The 17,534-nt window shown below is 46.9% G+C and overlaps 1 protein-coding gene across 1 annotated transcript; it reads left to right on the plus strand.

Moving 5' to 3' along the window:
- The first annotated feature begins 569 nt into the window (after window positions 1-569).
- On the plus strand, window positions 570-17,039 carry LOC144806607 (uncharacterized). Its single transcript, XM_078672936.1, has 4 exons — window positions 570-1,676; window positions 3,254-3,478; window positions 14,456-15,921; window positions 16,072-17,039. Exons 1-4 carry the CDS (start codon window positions 570-572, stop codon window positions 16,466-16,468), a joined length of 3,195 nt encoding a protein of 1,064 aa, XP_078529062.1. The 3' UTR covers window positions 16,469-17,039.
- The last annotated feature ends 495 nt before the right edge of the window (window positions 17,040-17,534 follow it).

Below are 17,534 nucleotides of genomic sequence, written 5' to 3' on the forward strand. Positions count from 1 at the left end.
CCAGTAATACAGCTAAAGGGTGCGTGTCAAACATAGTAGAATATATACTAGCAGTTTGGAGTGTTGCGCTGAGAATTGCTGGGGCATTCTTCGGAGCCCGTTTGTTGAGCCCGCTTTGCCGCCACTGCCTGAACTGCTGCCCGGAGTCTCCTCCCGCCACCGCAGCTCCACAGCACTTGAGCGCGGTCGCAGTGAGGAGGAGACCTGCCAGGGGACTACAGGATCCAGCAACCCCTGCGGCCGGAAGCCGCCTTCATCCGCGCCAGGAGGCGCTTAAATTTCCAGCTACCCCCCGTGTCGCAGGATCGCGCGCGGGTCGCGCCGGGTTAAGCCAGGGACAAGGGCGGGACCTTCTGTGGCCGTCCGGGGCCAGACGAGGCCGGGCTGGGCCATCCCCCTGACATCGGAATTCGACGTAGCAGTGCCCATAATGTAAGACCCTTTCCTAATGACATTGACTTTTGGTTTTTGAACTATTGTGTGGACCTATAGTACAACTAACATCGTATCCAGTTTTTGACACCATATTAGATTCTATTGTGATTAGGATAATAACCCCTACAAGGGAAATGAATCATCGGCCAAGTCCACGTAGAAAATCCCTGGTGGGAGGGTCTGTACAATCTACCTTAAATCAGTTCATAACAAGGGCAGCCAATGTACTGGAACGGGAAATTGTCATCACTGAGAAACGCTTATCTACTGAATTATCGCAAAATAAGCGCTCGTCTCTGAGTCCTATCAAATATGTTATCACCCCTGAACCATTGGGCACGGAAAGGGCCGTTAGCAAAGAAATTGGGATCCCTTTGCAATTACAAGACAAGCACATACTGACTGACACAAGTAGGGAGTCCGAAAATGATTATTTCAACATAGAATCCCCAATTTTAATTAGCACAGGGGGGATAAACCATCCTAAACCCGCCTCCTCTAAGAGCGTGGATAATTTATTAAGACCAGGGCAGGTGACTAAAAGAAAGCGTAGGGGGAATTGTCAAGTGGGCAGGCGTGCTAAAATTAATAAAACCATTCCGAGCCCTAAAAAGGCTTCGAATACAATTAAAGAGGATAAGGCAAAAACATCTCATTGCCCAACCACACCCCCTAACTCCCAACCAGATATAATTAGAGCCATGGAACACCTATTGAAATCTCTCCTACTACCTTTAGTGGAGAGAGTAAAACGGCTGAGTGACCAAGTGGAGTCCCTAAAGGATGCAATTATAACCAAGACAAACCAACCCCATGATGACACCCAACCCCCTAATTTAAACTCGACTTTACATGTGCCGCAGAAAGAGGGTCAAACTACAAGATTACAAACCCATAAGGATAATACCAGTAGCAGCTCACAAACGACTAATCCGGCCCCTCTGGAAACAAGCAATGTACCTACTAGAGGCAAAGAAGGAAATGAGGGAGGTTTTACAAGCGCATCGGTTCCCAAACCCGTACAGGGAGCTAGGGACTACCTCTCATCCAAGACTGCTTATGGTGCCTCGCAATGTATAGATCTTCCACCTGAAGCAGTTCCTTATGTCATAGTCTTCACTGGGGTCCCAGAACTGGCAGCTGGGACGAAGGAGGGCTACCAAGAACTTAAAAATAAGGAGGTCTACTGGCTCTGGAATTATCCACCCCTACCACCCAACCTAGATGGAGTGATCCTGCATGTCAGACGCCTGGGCTGGGTGGGGCAAAGACCCAAGGACAAAGAGGGGGATGTCATTATAATAAACTTTAGGGACCGCAGGGTCATTGCACACATGAGGGATTGGTATCTGGAAAGTGTTGGGGGGGGGGGAAGTATCCACGTACGACCTTAGCTATTTCTACCCCGTATCACTGGTGGCAAACCTACAAAGACACGCACACAAGGAACTTAGCAGACTGTGGTTTTAATATCCCAACGTTTAATCGTTTTTCCATGCTGTCCGGCCTAGAAGGGGTTGATTGAATTGCTAGAGGGCTGACCAGTAAGCCCTATGTCCTAAACCAGGTTAAAACCCCAATGGCTATCATGGGGGCAAGTGTAGGGGATAAGGGAGACGATAATAGTTCCCATCCCAAGCAGGATCATTCCATCCATACGCAAGATCCAGAGTTGGGTGGGGATTATAGGCCTGATTTACGTTGCAATGATACGTTTACTGTGTTCGTTGCTCCGTTAGAGAATAAAGAGCTGCCAGGCAATACTCCCCCTGGTAACTTCCTGCAGGCTACCAAGTCTACACGTAATGGTAAACCAGCACACTCGATAGTCTCCTGGAATATTGCAGGACTCAAGAGCAAATTAATGTCCCTAGACTGACTAGCGTTTATAGACTTATACACAGTCATACTACTCCAGGAAACCTGCCAGGTGGACCCCCAGTTTAGGAAGGGATATTTGAATTTTTTATTCCCGCAATTCAAACTACGAGAGGTAGACCAATGGGAGGCCTGATAACCTGGGTCAAACAGAACGACAGGTTCAAGGTCTCCCAAATAGATTCTGGCAGTAATGATATACTTATCATAAGGATACAGTGCCCAAACGTTAGAGACTTGTATGTTTTTAACGTGTATGCAAGGGGCAAACCTGGAGGTAAACAGTCAGAGGTAGTTTCCAAGTTGTCATCACACCTGGATTACTATAACGGCAAAGCAAACCTGCTTATTGCGCGATATTTTAATTGTTGCTTTGAGCCCTTGGATCACAGTGACATTAATTTAGCAAAGGAGGAAGATCGCACCTGGGACATCCCACAATTGACCATCCCCCCGATAAAGCGCTGGACTGAGGCTGCACTCCAGCTTAAAGCTCTATGCCTAGAGCAAGGAATACGTGCAGTAAATGGCAGGACCAGAACAGATAAAGAGGGAGAATCAACCTTCGACAACAGGGTGCGTAATAGTAGAATAGACTACATACTCGTCAACCTAGAGTTCTGGAAATCAATCCATGACATGTCTATTGTAAAAAGAGCAGAGAGCGATCATAACCCCTTAAGCTTAACACTGGACCTGTATGGAGTATCGCAGGTGGACTCTAGTCCACTAACCATTGATATATTCCAGACAAATGACACACGGAGGGTGATATGGTCCGAATGCCTCTTGAAGCAAGAACACATTCTAGTGATGGGGAACTGGCCGGAAGGGCAACTATGGAGCTCCAGGAGTGTATATCCAAACCTGATTTTCTGTCCAAAGTTGTTCCGATTCATTTAACACTTTTTAATAAGCTCAAAATAATTTTACTAAGAAGGTAACGGCACCTAAAAATAGTAATACAAAGAAGCAGGCAGTCTCCTGGTACGATAAGAGCTGCAGGGATTCCTATAAATCACTCGCTGTAGCAGTAAAACTGAAAAGTAGGGATGCAATCCAAGAAGCAAGGTCCAAGTATAAATCTGTCCAGCGAGAAGCGAAAAAATCCTGGGACAAAAAATACTGGCAAGAACTATATGATGCCAGTAAATCTAAAAACATGGTAGGTTTTTGGGATCTAGTAAAATGGGGCAAGGGTTGTCCCAGAGCCCAACCAGAAAATAATGTTTCTCCTGAAACATGGCTGATGCATTTTAAGACGCAATTTGCATGCCCGGCCCTGGACATGGGGATAACTACCAATAGCTCCCTCGCAAATGTTTCTTTTATCCCATTACAATTTAGTCTAAAAGAAGTAGACTACGTTTTAAAAACAGTCCCGAAAGGTAGAGCTCCAGGACTGGATACCATACCAGCGGATCTTTTTATCCACGGAAAAGATGTATGGGCAAAGTACATAATGTCCCTTGCCAATGCAATTGTCAAAGGCTCCCCAATTCCAGATTCCTGGAAGGGAGCCAAAATATTTCCTATTTTTAAGAAAGGTGACCTTCTCGGATCCCGCAAACTATAGGCCCATCAGCCTAATAGATTGCATTCAGAAAGTGGTTGCCAGACTAGTCTTGACCAGGATCCAGAACTCGATAGATGAAGCTGATGCCTTATCACCCCTACAAGCGGGGTTTCGTTCGCACACGAGTACGGTGGACCAGGTCTGTAGATTTGTCGCTATTTATTGGAGGTGGGTGGTCCTTGGAGGTGGCACACTATATGCTGCATTCGTCGATCTAAAATCGGCCTTTGACCTGGTCCCTCGAACGAAGATGTGGCGAGTCTATCAGGAACAAGGTATGCCACCTGAATTGCTTGCGTTCTTGATTAAACTTCACGAAAACAACTTTGCCTAGGTCCGGTGGGGCCAACAAGGCCAGGTAACTGACAGGTTTCCAATCCTAAAAGGTGTAAGACAAGGATGTGTCATGGCTCCAACATTGTTTTCCCTGTACATCAACAGGGTTATCGACTACTACGGGAATTTTCCAACGGATGCTCCTAAGCTCTGTGGTGTGTCGATACCCCTGTTGATGTTCGCAGATGACACTCTTTTAATATCCAAGACCCAACAAGGGCTTCAAAGAGCGATTGGGCATTTTGAGACCTTCTGTAGCGATTATGGCCTTACCATCAATGTGTCTGAAACAAAATTTATGGTAAAGCATAGGCACAAGCAAGTAAAAGGAAGAATAATAATGAATGGGGAGTTGCTAGAGCAAACCCATTCGTTCTCATACTTGGGTATCACACTGGATTCAAGGCTTGATTGGAAACCACACATTAACCAACTAGTTATTAGACATGCCCAGTTGGCGGGAGTACTTCTAAGAGAACTGCGCTCTTCGGCCACTCAACCCATAGCTCAGGCACTAAAAATGTATGCCACAAAAATTCGAGCATCCATATTGTATGGGGCCGAACTATGGGGATCATGTAACATCTCTGAATTGTCAAATGCCCAAAACAAATTTGTAAGAGGAATAGTGAGGCTCCCACCATCTACTCCGCTCCTGCCGCTCTATTTTGACCTGGGCTGTCAGAAAATAGGGGACGTAGTGCACTTTAGACCCATAGCATACTGGCGGAGGATCTGGGTTACCCCAGAACTCTCCCACTATGCTCAGGCACTCCTCGAAGTCAGGAACACGGACACAGACAATAGAATAAAATGGTTCAGTGAATCCAAGGCAATTTATTATGCCATGGGTTTGGCTGAGCTACGGGATACTCCAGCACAAAACAATTTTCCTTCACACAAGATTCTTAAGGAACTAAACTGGTCGATGGTCACAATACAAAAATCCCAATGATGTACTACTTCTTCACTTCAAAGGGAGTTTTTTGAGCTTAAACATTTACCAGCTTACGAACCATATTGGGATCTTATTGCAATCCCTGAGAACCGGAAACGGTTCCACCAGTATAGGGTGGGTACCCTGCCAATTAATACCTTCACAAGTAAATGGACCACAGGTAGGGATGTTATGTGTCCCTTCTGCATCTCACAACCGGAAAGTTTAGCTCATATACTGTTCATATGTCCTGTGTATAAATTACCGCGACATAGATGGATTAGGCCTGTATGCCTGCAAAAAGGCATCAAAAAAAGAACTGAGGCCCTACGAATTTTTAAAACGGACTGTTCGGAAAGTCTAATTATTGCTGTGTCTAAATTTCTTAACTGGATGTGGGCAATTCGAAGGACCAAGCTAAAATCAGTAGTTGCCCCAAATGTTTAAATGCCTCCTTTTTATTATGAAAAATTAATCGTCTTAAGGATTTTAGATAAAATTTGTTATATTTATTACTTTTAATTGAATTTTTATCTTTTTAACTATCGATAAGAAATAACAAGAGGACAGATTTAGTTAGTAGGTACTGTGAAATGCCCTTATCTATGTATAATTGTTAATGAACTAGCTGTGTTTAATTTATTTCCAAGGTACTGATGATGTGTTTCTTCCTTTACTTTTAATAATATGTTTGTCTTTCATGATGTCGAAATAAAGACTTATCTGATCTGATCTATTGTTTCATTGTTTATTTGGTTACCTGACCTTTGCATGTGTACGTACAAGTGAAGGGGGTGTTCGTTGCCGTCCGGACCCGAACCGGGGGCTGAGTTTGTAAGGGGGGGTTTTGTAGGGGTGGGCGACAGACCGTCTCAGCCCGAATGTCCTCTACGGAGCCTATGGCGGTGGTGCGACGGACGGGGGGGCGGGTTGGGGAGAGTTGGGAGTGGGAACAGGTATTGCAAGTTGGGGAGCTCATGGGGGGAATGGGACGGGACTGTCAGATCTTTTGTGGGAGTTGGGAGTTGGGGGAGGGGGGATTGTTACAGCATGTCACACGGATCACACATACTTATGACCTTGTGGCCTCGTCTCTGACACACCAGATTTAGCCGCTTCATGGCCACTGACTTCAGACATCTTATACCATGACGCAGGGCTGGACCCGGGATAGAATGACAGACACGCTACAGGCTCCAAGTGGGATTAAAATACTTACCTGGAATGTTAACGGGCTGGGGAGTAAGATAAAGTGAGGGTTAGTTAATGCATACCTGAAGAGAGCGGGCCCTGATGTAATCCTCCTACATGATGTTTCTGAGGCGTTGTAGGAGGGTGTTGTGACAGACTGTGCCGAAGGCTGCGGAGAGGTCAAGGAGGATGAGGGCGACTGTGTCTCCATTGTCCAGTAGGGTTCGAATGTCGTCTGTTGCTGCGATGAGTGCGGTCTCAGTGCTGTGTTTTGCTCGGAAGCCGGACTGTGAGGAGTCGAGGGATTTGTTGGTTTCGAGGAAGGCGGCGAGCTGGCTGTTGACGGCTTTCTCGATGACTTTGGCCGGGAATGGTAGGAGCGAGATGGGGCGGTAGTTTTTGAGTTCGGTGGGTCAGCTGTGGGTTTTTTCAGAAGGGCGCTGAGTTCGGCGTGTTTCCAGCTTTCCGGGAAGGTGGCAGAGTTGAGGGAGCAGTTGATGACGTCTCGGAGGTGTGGTGCTATGATGGAGTCAGCTTTGTTGAAGATATGGTGAGGGCATGGGTCTGTGGGGGATCCTGAGTGGGTGGAGTTCATCAGGCGGATGGTGTCCTCAGTGGAGATTGGGTTCCAATCAGTAAGGATGTTCAAGGGGGGTGAGGGTACGGCAGAAGGTGGGGTGGGTTGGTCTCCGTGTTGGTTGTCGAAGCTGTTGTGGATGTCTGCGATTTTGTTGTGGAAGAACGAGGCAAGGGAGTCGCAGAGGGTTTGAGAGGGAGTGATGTCATTGGAGTTGGCTGAGGGGTTGGTACATTCTTTGACGATGTTGAATAATTCCTTGCTGTTGTGGGCGTTGTTGTCTAGACGGTCTTTAAGTGCAGCTTTCTTGGTAGTCCGGATCAGTTGGTGGTGTGTGCGGGTGGCGTTTTTGAGGGCGTCCTTGGTGTTGGTGTTTGGGTCTTTTTTCCAGGCCTTCACAAGGGAGCGACAAAGTTTCTTGGATGTCTTAAGATCATCGTTGAACCAGGGAGCGTTTTTGCTGCCTGGTTTGATTTGATGTTTTTTTAAAAGGTGCTAGGTTGTCGGCGCTATTGGTTAGCCATTGAGTGAGGTTAGTGGCTGCTTGGTTGGCATTCGAAGGGTGGGCCGGGGGGTTTTGAAGAAGCGATGAGGAGATCTGGTCGATGGTGATTTTGTTCCAGTTTCTTCGCAAAGTGGGTTGAGGAAGGTTGTGGGTTGTGGTCTTTTTGTAGACAAAGTGAACACAGCTGTGGTCCGTCCAATGGAGAACTGTGGTGTGACTGAAGGAGATATGTTTGCTGGAGGTGAAGATGGGGTCGAGTGTGTGGCCTGTGTAGTGAGTGGGGGTGTTAACAAGTTGTTTGAGTCCGAGGTTGGCCAGATTGTCCAGAAGGGTGGTGGCGTTGCTGTCGTTGCTCTTTTCCAGGTGAAAATTGAGGTCTCCCAGTAGTATGTAGTCCTCGGAGGGGAGGGCGTGTGGGGTGATAAAGTCAGTGATGTCTTCACTGAATTGTGCACGGGGTCCTGGTGGCCTGTAGAGGAGGGTGCCTCGGAGTGTGGTCTTGGGGTCGGTGTGGATCTGGAAGTGAAGGTGTTCGGCGATAGCGAGGTTGGCGTCTGAGTTGGTTGAGATGCGGATGGAATTCTTATGGACGATTGCGATGCCTCCTCCTGTTTGTTTGATGCGGTCCTTACGGATGATCTTGTAGCCTTCCGGGATGGCAATGGTGATGTCTGGGGCTGAGGAGGCGTTCATCCATGTTTCTGTTAGGAAGGCGACGTCCGGAGAGATGGTGTCTAGTAGATTCCAAAGGTCGATGGCGTGTCTGTGGACCGATCGGGTGTTGAGCAGGATGCATTTTAGGTGGTTGGGGTCAGATCTCTGTTTGGTGTTTGTGGATGAGGAGTTGGTCTTGGTGCCGTCATACTTGCAGGAGATGCATGTGAAGGGTCCATGGGTGTGTCCAGGAGCGGCTTGGGCGCAGTTGGGGAGTCGGCCGGGGTTTAGGGCTAAGAGGGTGGAGGCGTCGTATGTAATGCGGGTGGTGTGGGTGGTACGGGGGCCAGGGGGTCTGGCGCTGGGCGCGGGCTTGGCACGGACGGGCGCAGACGGGCTTACCTTTGGCGCACCTTCGGCGCGCATGAGGCGCGACCGCTGCGCGCAATGACATCTGTCATATGTGGATGGTGGAGGGGGAGGGGCCAGGGAGGAGCAGCTGGGAGGCGGGGGGCGGGGTCGAGAGCCAGGCAGGGAGGCACGAAAACAAACAACAAAATGGATGGCTGCGAGCCAAAAGCGATCGAGGATTGGGGCACAAACAATCAAAACGCTCACAGATAGGCAATGGCGCCGGCACAATCAGGCACAATGCGATTAAACTAGGCAAAGGCAGCACTTCACAGCACAATGGCATGGAAAGCGTGCTCTCGCAGTATAGCGCTTTGAATACAGATTACATGCGCAGTCAAGCACTGTTAATTGCGTCAGCAATGCAATCTAGCAGGTAATATTAAGGCAGTCAGGCGCTACGATACCGATCAGCAGGGAGCTGGGAGCAGCGTGAGGAGCGGCCGCTTCTGAACAGATCAGGATGTAGCACGGAGGTGGGGGGTGGCCACGTTGCCGCAGCTGGAGGAATGGAGACGAGGCATGGATCTCTACATGGCGGCTGAAATGCCCTAAAAAGTTTGGAAGAGTGTGGGGCAGATGGCCTACATATAAAGCATGGGCTGAAAATTCGTTCCGCTCGCGGAATTTGCGGATTTTCCGCGATTTCGCGATCCGCGAATCAGCGGGGGCAAATTTTCAGCCAAGCACTTACAGGGTTACAGCAGCAGGTGCAAATGTTAAAGCTAATTTTTTGTAACCTTTTACAAAAGGGTTACAAAGAAATTATCTTCAACTTGGGCACCTGCTGCTGTAAGCCTGTAAGTGCTTCCTGGCGCCTCATTGCCTACTTGCAACTATTCTCTGACCCTGCTCTGACCCTTGAAGCAGGGTCAGAGAATAGTTACAAGTAGGCAATGAGGCGCCTGTCACGAAAATTAACCCTCAACAGGAAGCACTAACAGATATAAAAACAAGCATTTGCAATGCAATAGGTCTCGCATTAGGAAAGTGTGTGCTATTGGTCTTGTAAATGACAATTTTTTGTATTTATGTGTTGGATTTGAAAATAGCTAAATTAATAGCTTTGTCATTTACAATGCCAATAGTTATAACTTTTGCAAATGTGACACCTATAGCATTTGTAATTTAACATGTTATGTATTTACGTGACTTAGCTGTATTGATATTACAAATTACAATGGCTTTTAATTTTTTTATATAATTAATACTTAAATAAAAGTGATTTTAACTTATAATGGCAATGGCTTAAACTTTTGTAAATAACTTTTGTGAAGATTATGTTCAGTGTATTTTATTGTGACGAAAATCCAAGAACAGAAGTGAAATATTAACATCTTTTTGTGACATTTGTAATAAAGTTTGAAACATTGAGAGAACATATTTGAACCAGTTGTTGTTGAACGGTTGCGCAGATTGATGCTGTGATGGTGCGGAGTGATGTAGTGGTGGCGACGAGTGATGCTGTGCCATTCAGTGATGCTGGGGTGGCGCTGAGTGGTGATGTGGTGATGCTAAGTGGTGCTGTGGTGGTGCTGAGTGATACTGGGATGGTGCTGAGTGATGCTGGGCTGGTGCTGAGTGGTGCTGTGGTGGTGCTGAGTGATGCTGTGGTGGTGCTGAGTGATGCTGTGGTGGTGCTGAGTGATGCTGTGGTGGTGCTGAGTGGTGCTGTGGTGGTGCTGAGTGATAATGTGGTGGTGCTGAGTGATGCTGTGGTGGTGCTGAGTGATGCTGTAGTGGCACTTAGTGGTGCTGTGGTGGTGCTGAGTGATGCTGTGGTGGTGTTGAGTGGTGCTGTGGTGGTGCTGAGTGATAATGTGGTGGCGCTGAGTGATGCTGTGGTGGCGCTGAGTGATGCTGTGGTGGCGGTGAGTGGTGCTGTGGTGGTGCTGAGTGGTGCTGTGGTGGTGCTGAGTGATGCTGTGGTGGTGCTGTGGTGGTGCTGAGAGATGCTGTGGTGGTGCTGAGTGGTGCTGTGGTGGTGCTGAGTGATATTGTGGTGGTGCTGAATGATGCTGTGGTGGTGCTGAGTGATGCTGTGGTGGCACTGAGTGGTGCTGTGGTGGTGCTGAGTGGTGCTGTGGTGGTGCTGAGTGATGCTGTGGTAGTGCTGAGTGATGCTGTGGTAGTGCTGAGGGGTGCTGTGGTGGTGCTGAGTGATGCTGGGGTAGCGCTGAGTGATGATGTAGTGATGCAGAGGGCAGAAAGGCACAAAAAGCAGTCTAACAAGGGGCAGAAGGGCAGAAAAACAAGGGAAAAACGAGTCTAACAGAGGGCAGAAGGGCACAAAAAACCAGTCTAACAGAGGACAGAAGAGCAGAAAAACAAGGGAATAACAGAGGGCAGAAGGGCATAAAAACAAGGGAATAACAGAGGGCAGAAGGGCACAAAAAACGAGTCTAACGGGGCAGAAAGGCACAAAAACGAGTCTAACAGAGGGCAGAAGGGCACAGAAAACGAGTCTAACAGAGGGCAGAAGGGCACAAAAACAAGGGAATAATAGAGGGCAGAAGGACACAAAAAACGAGACTAACAGAGGGCAGAAGGGCAGAAAAACAAGGGAAAATGAGTCTAACAGAGGACAGAAGGGCACGAAAAACTAGTCTAACGGGGCAGAAGGGCAGAAAAACAAGGGAAAAACGAGTCTAACAGAGGGCAGAAGGGCAGAAAAACAAGGGAAAAACAAGTCTAACAGAGGGCAGAAGGGCACAAAAAACGAGTCTAACAGGGGGCAGAATGAATCCCGCCCTGCGTGTTTGTCCACGAAGATGCCACCTTTTTGTGAAATACCTCTACTCAACTGGAGTACTTTCTACTGTCTAATCAGTAAGTGCTCCCTCGTTGGCTAAATGTATAGGGGCAGATTTACAATAACTGGCGCATCCCCAGGGATGCGCCAGTTATTGTGCGCCGCAGCTCCGCCACCCATGGTGCGCCACATTTACAATGCGGCGCACCATGTGGCAAAAACGGCACAGATGCGTCACGCATCTGTGCCGTAAAAGCAGCGCATTGCTGGAGCTGCGTTGCGCTTGCGACGCATCTCCAGCAATGCTCTGGGGGGCCCTATCTCCCCAATGCTGCATCAAGCCTTGCGCCTGCTTCAAGGAGGTGCAGGGTTTTGACGCAGCATTGGCCTAAAAGTGACTGAGTGAAATCCTGCGCAGGAACGCCCTCCCCTGCGCCGGAACGCCTCCTGATGGCGCAGGGCTTCACAACGTGGCGCATCTCTCAGATGCGTCACTTTGTTAATACCCAGCACCATGGCGCATCTTTTGTGCTGCCGCTGCGTCACAAAAGGTCTCGGTAGAGGGTGGCAGTGGTGAACCAGAGGGTGGCAGTGATGAACCAGAGGGTGACAGTGATGAACCAGAGAGTGGCAGGGGTGAACCAGATGGTGACAGTGCTGAACCAGAGGGTGGCAGTACTGAACCAGAGGGTGGCAGGGGTGAACCAGAGGGTGGCAGTGATGAACCAGATGGTGGCAGGGGTGAACCAGAGAGTGGCAGTGGTGAACCAGAGGGTGGCAGTGATGAACCAGAGGGTGACAGTGGTAAACCAGAGGGTGGCAGTGGTGAACCAGAGGTGCTGTGATGAACCAGAGGGTGGCAGTGGTGAACCAGAGGGTGGCAGTGGTGAACCAGAGGGTAATAGTGCTGAACCAGAGGGTGGCAGTGGTGAACCAGAGGATGGCTGTGGTGAACCAGAGGGTGGCAGGGGTGAACCAGAGGGTGACAGTGGTTTACCAGAGAGTGGCAATGGTGAACCAGAGGGTGGCAGGGGTGAACCAGAGGGTGGCAGTGGTGAACCAGAGGGTGTCAGTGCTGAACCAGAGGGTGGCAGTGGTTAACCAGAGGGTGGCAGTGGTGAACCAGAGGGTGGCAGGGGTGAACCAGAGGGTGGAAGTGGTGAACCAGAGGGTGGCAGTGATGAACCAGAGGGTGGCAGTGGTGAACCAGAGGGTGCTGTGCCCATACACGACCGCATGGGTAACTTCGCCATGCAAGCGGCCTGCGAACATGCAAGAAGCCCCACGAACACGCAAAAAACCCAGCGAACACGCAAAAAAACCAGCGAACACGCAAAAAACAAAAATCCGCAAATTCGCACAAATTCGCGGATTTTGCGGATTGCGAATTCGATTTCGCGCGAATTCATAGAACGCGAATTCGCAAATTACACCCATATCATGGCTTGGATGGAGTGCTTTGAGCTGGCAGGGGCGCAGAGGTATTCTACAGGGGACAAGAGAGAGGGTGCCAAAAGCATTTGTGATGTTATGGGGGTGGATCAGGGATACAATCGACGGGGGCTAGATGGGGCAGTGGAGAGTGGATTGTTCGTACTGAGGAATCAAGGAGGGAGGGGGACGGAAGGGTGGGGTGTGTTGATTAATGCTGACATGCTGGTTGTGTTCATGTACAATAAAATGCAAATAAAAAGAATAAAAATTAAAAAAAAGTAATGTGAAGCAGCGCATAGCACTGCTTCGCATTACTTCACACATTGGGACCTGCCAAGGGGGGTGCATGGGCGTTCCCGTGCAACCACCCACAATTTCTCATGCTAAACTCATTTTACCAAATTCAGTAGATTGGGTTTCGCGTAAGAAAACTGCACAATTTTAAATAAAACACAAGGAAGGAGAAATTAATTAATTTCTCCTTCCTTTTCTGACTTTGCATGCGTGCTGCACTGTGCAACATGCATACAAAGTGGGAAAAGCCTTCCCTCGTGTCTGACATAGTATTTTGTACAGGAAGGGTGTCCTTCCTGTACAAAACCGATGCTGGACTCACACACACACACCCTAGCGCTCTGGTGCTAAGGTGTGTGTTTGATGCAGTGCCGCTGTAATCAGTGCCGACACAAGGGAAAGGGAAGGAGAGAGCCATATCTTTGAAAATATGGTGCTCTCCTGTTCCCTTCCTGTCGCACCACGCAGCGCAGCCTCGCGGGGGAGGGCTGCGCTGCATTGTGTGGAGATTTGGTAAACCTCCCCCAAAATGTCTTTTACAACTAGTTAAACATTGTGAATTCTCATTCCATTATGTTTCAATTTAGTAATTTTAAATATCTTTACATCCAACAGAAAACACGCCTTGAATGTATGAAATGACCATCAATAATGAAGCGAATGCTGTAAATCTTCAATAATAGCAGAAATATTGAGCTACAGTATTCAGGAAAACATCAGCGCAGTCGGCGACAGGGAACCTGCACTCAAACTGACAGAACCGGATGAAGGATCAAGGGCAGTTCAGTGATTGTAAGAGTCTGAGCTGTGCACCTCCACGCCACAAGACGAAGAAATGACCTTAGGAAAATTAAGGCAACAACAATAACAAACCGCCTCCTGTATAAACAAGTGTCCAACACCAGCTTTGATCATCGGATCGGTATGATGTGATTACCACAGTGCTCTATTTTATAAAATGATGACAAGCCATCATTCCGTGCTCTAAGAGAATTGTAAACTCTTTCCTGACAAACCACAGCAACCAGAGAAAAGCACAACAGTGTGGAGCCAGACAACTAGCGGGTAAAGGAAAGAGGAGTTCTTCTATCTACAATACAATAGACTGTCCTAATTTGCACCGGCCAGAAGGAAGATACATCTTTACCCGCAATCGTGCATAGCCATAATCCAATCTAAAGGCACAATCGCCTACAAAGACACCTTCTACGTATTAGGAGTGTTGTAAATATTTGGTGGCTATTGTATTTTATTGTTAAAACAGAAATCAAACGTGTAAAATACCGCACACATATTAAATGTGTGAGAAAAACACAAGTGCTTTATCAGCCATGTTGGCCCATCAGGAAATGGAGTCATGGGATGTAGACAAATATATACCCGACCCACAGACACTAATTAAGAAAGAAGAATCATACACCTGCAGCAAGAGCTTTAGTTTGTCATCACTACTCAACCTTCATCAGCACACATAGACAGGACAAAAACCATTCAAGTGCAGTGAATGTGGGAAGTGCTTTAGTCAGTTATCAAACCTTCAAAGTCATCAGCGAACACACACAGGGGAAAAACCATTCAAGTGCAGTGAATGTGGGAAGTGCTTTAGTCTGTTATCAAACCTCCAAAGTCATCAGCGAACACACACGGGGGAAAAACCATTCAAGTGCAGTGAATGTGGGAAGTGCTTTAGTCATTTATCAAACCTTCAAAGACATCAGCGAATACACCCAGGGGAAAAGCCATTCAAGTGCAGTGAATGTGGGAAGTGCTTTAGTCATTTATCAAACCTTCAAAGTCATCAGCGAACACACACAGGGGAAAAACCATTCAAGTGCAGTGAATGTGGGAAGTGCTTTAGTCTGTTATCAAACCTCCAAAGTCATCAGCGAACACACACGGGGGAAAAACCATTCAAGTGCAGTGAATGTGGGAAGTGCTTTAGTCATTTATCAAACCTTCAAAGACATCAGCGAATACACCCAGGGGAAAAGCCATTCAAGTGCAGTGAATGTGTCAAGAGCTTTAGTAGGTTGTCAGTACTACAAAGACACCAGCAAACACACACAGGGGAAAAACCATTCAAGTGCAGTGAATGTGGGAAGTGCTTTAGTCAGTTATCACACCTTCAAACACATCAGCGAACACACACAGGGGAAAAACCATTCAAGTGCAGTGAATGTGGGAAGTGCTTTAGTCAGTTATCACACCTTCAAACACATCAGCGAACACACACAGGGGAAAAACCATTCAAGTGCAGTGAATGTGGGAAGTGCTTTAGTCAGTTATCAAACCTCCAAAGTCATCAGCGAACACACACGGGGGAAAAACAATTCAAGTGCAGTGAATGTGGGAAGTGCTTTAGTCAGTTATCAAACCTCCAAAGTCATCAGCGAATACACCCAGGGGAAAAGCCATTCAAGTGCAGTGAATGTGTCAAGAGCTTTAGTAGGTTATCAGAACTACAAAGACACCAGCGAACACACACAGGGGAAAAACCATTCAAGTGCAGCGAATGTGTGCAGAGCTTTAGTAGGTTATCAATCCTTCAAAGACATAATCGAACACACACAGGGGAAAAGCCATTCAAGTGCAGTGAATGTGTGCAGAGCTTTAGTAGGTTATCATACCTAAAATGTCATCAGCGAACACACACAGGGGAAAAACCATTCAAGTGCAGTGAATGTGTGCAGAGCTTTAGTAGGTTATCAATCCTTCAAAGACATAATCGAACACACACAGGGGAAAAGCCATTCAAGTGCAGTGAATGTGTGCAGAGCTTTAGTAGGTTATCATACCTAAAATGTCATCAGCGAACACACACAGGGGAAAAACCATTCAAGTGCAGTGAATGTGCAAAGTGCTTTAGTCATTTATCAAGCCTTCAAACACATCAGCAAACACACACAGGGGAAAAACCATTCAAGTGCAGTGAATGTGCAAAGTGCTTTAGTCATTTATCAAGCCTTCAAACACATCAGCAAACACACACAGAGGAAAAACCATTCAACTGCAGTGAATGTGGGAAGAGTCCAACAAATTCATCAGCGAACACACACAGGGGAAAACGCTATCATTGTGGTGAATGTGACAGTAGTTTTAGTTACTCTACAGCATTAAGGTGTCATCAGCGAACACACACAGGAGAAAAACCATTCAAGTGCAGTGAATGTGCAAAGTGCTTTAGTCTGTTATCACACCTTCAAAGACATCAGCGAACACACACAGGGAAAAAACCATTCAAGTGCAGTGAATGTGCAAAGAGCTTTAGTCGGTTATCACACATTCAAAGTCATCAGCGAACACACACGGGGGAAAAACCATTCAAGTGCAATGACTGTGGGAAGAGCTTTAGTCAGTTATCAACCCTACGAAAACATCAACAAACACACACAGGGGGAAAGCCACTCAAACACAATGAATGTGGGAAGAGCTTTAGTCGACGATCAGAGCTACAAAGTCATCAGCGAACACACAGGGGGAAAACATAGAAGGGCACTGAAAGTGAGAAGGGCTTCTGTGAATTTTCGATCCCACACAGCCCTCAGTGAATACACTCCTTTATTTAACTCACATGGAAATAATCCTAGCGATGCAGAGATTCCGGAAAGAATTTAAGAACATCAAAAATAATATTGACCCGTCTAAGGACATAGACAAGAGCAGAACAGTGCAGTTATTGTGAGAGAAATGAATTACGGAAAAAGATCAAATTCAAATTATGTATGACATTAAAATACCACTGATAGAAGACCTGAATAGCAGTAAAGAAGAAAAACAGATAACAGTATTTGCAGAATTATAAAAGTGTTTGTTTCCAGTGATTGTTCACTTTCGTACACATAGCAAAGTGACATGATGTACCAGGATACACAGTGGAAGACAAGCACAATGTGGATTAAAAGAAAAGAAACATTGTTGATTTTTACTTGGTGAAGAAGAGATACAAAGAAAAACATTCAATCGCACCTGGCCACACTACCTGTAAAAGCAACACTGAACAATACTGGGACAAACAGCAGTATTTTATGCTAACTTGTCGGATTAGTGATAAAACCTATAAACTCAACACACCCAGAGTGGACATGTTGTCAGGGCTCTGGAGATGGAAGCTTCATTGGTAAAATGTATGTATTACTATTAACAAATGCCACTGCAGTATATGTAATGAACTAAAGCGAAGCGCAGGTGTTCAAGAAATAACCTATTTTCAGATATAAAAGAGCATATACCTTGTTTTTAAGTAACGTTTGGTGCATCTTTTACACACTGTTATTGGTTGATGGTTCAGCTCTTGCCTCGCGCATTATTACTAAGTGCGACCCGTGGCTCCTCTCCGACTTGGCTCTCCCTATTCATTTTGTGACTTTCCAAAATCTATATTTTACCAGAATTGAGCCATTGTAAGCAGCAGACTCTGTTTGAAGAATGTGGTGAAATAGCAAAATCTCACATCAAAAGCATATATGTGCCAGAACAGTCCGTTGCACTCCCAGCAACTCGTCTTCCACGCTTGATTGTCCTTTGTCCTCAAATGTTCTGAAGGATTTGTCGTAT

Source organism: Lissotriton helveticus, assembly GCF_964261635.1.
Source record: "Lissotriton helveticus chromosome 1_1 unlocalized genomic scaffold, aLisHel1.1 SUPER_1_unloc_9, whole genome shotgun sequence".
NCBI lineage: Eukaryota > Metazoa > Chordata > Amphibia > Caudata > Salamandridae > Lissotriton > Lissotriton helveticus.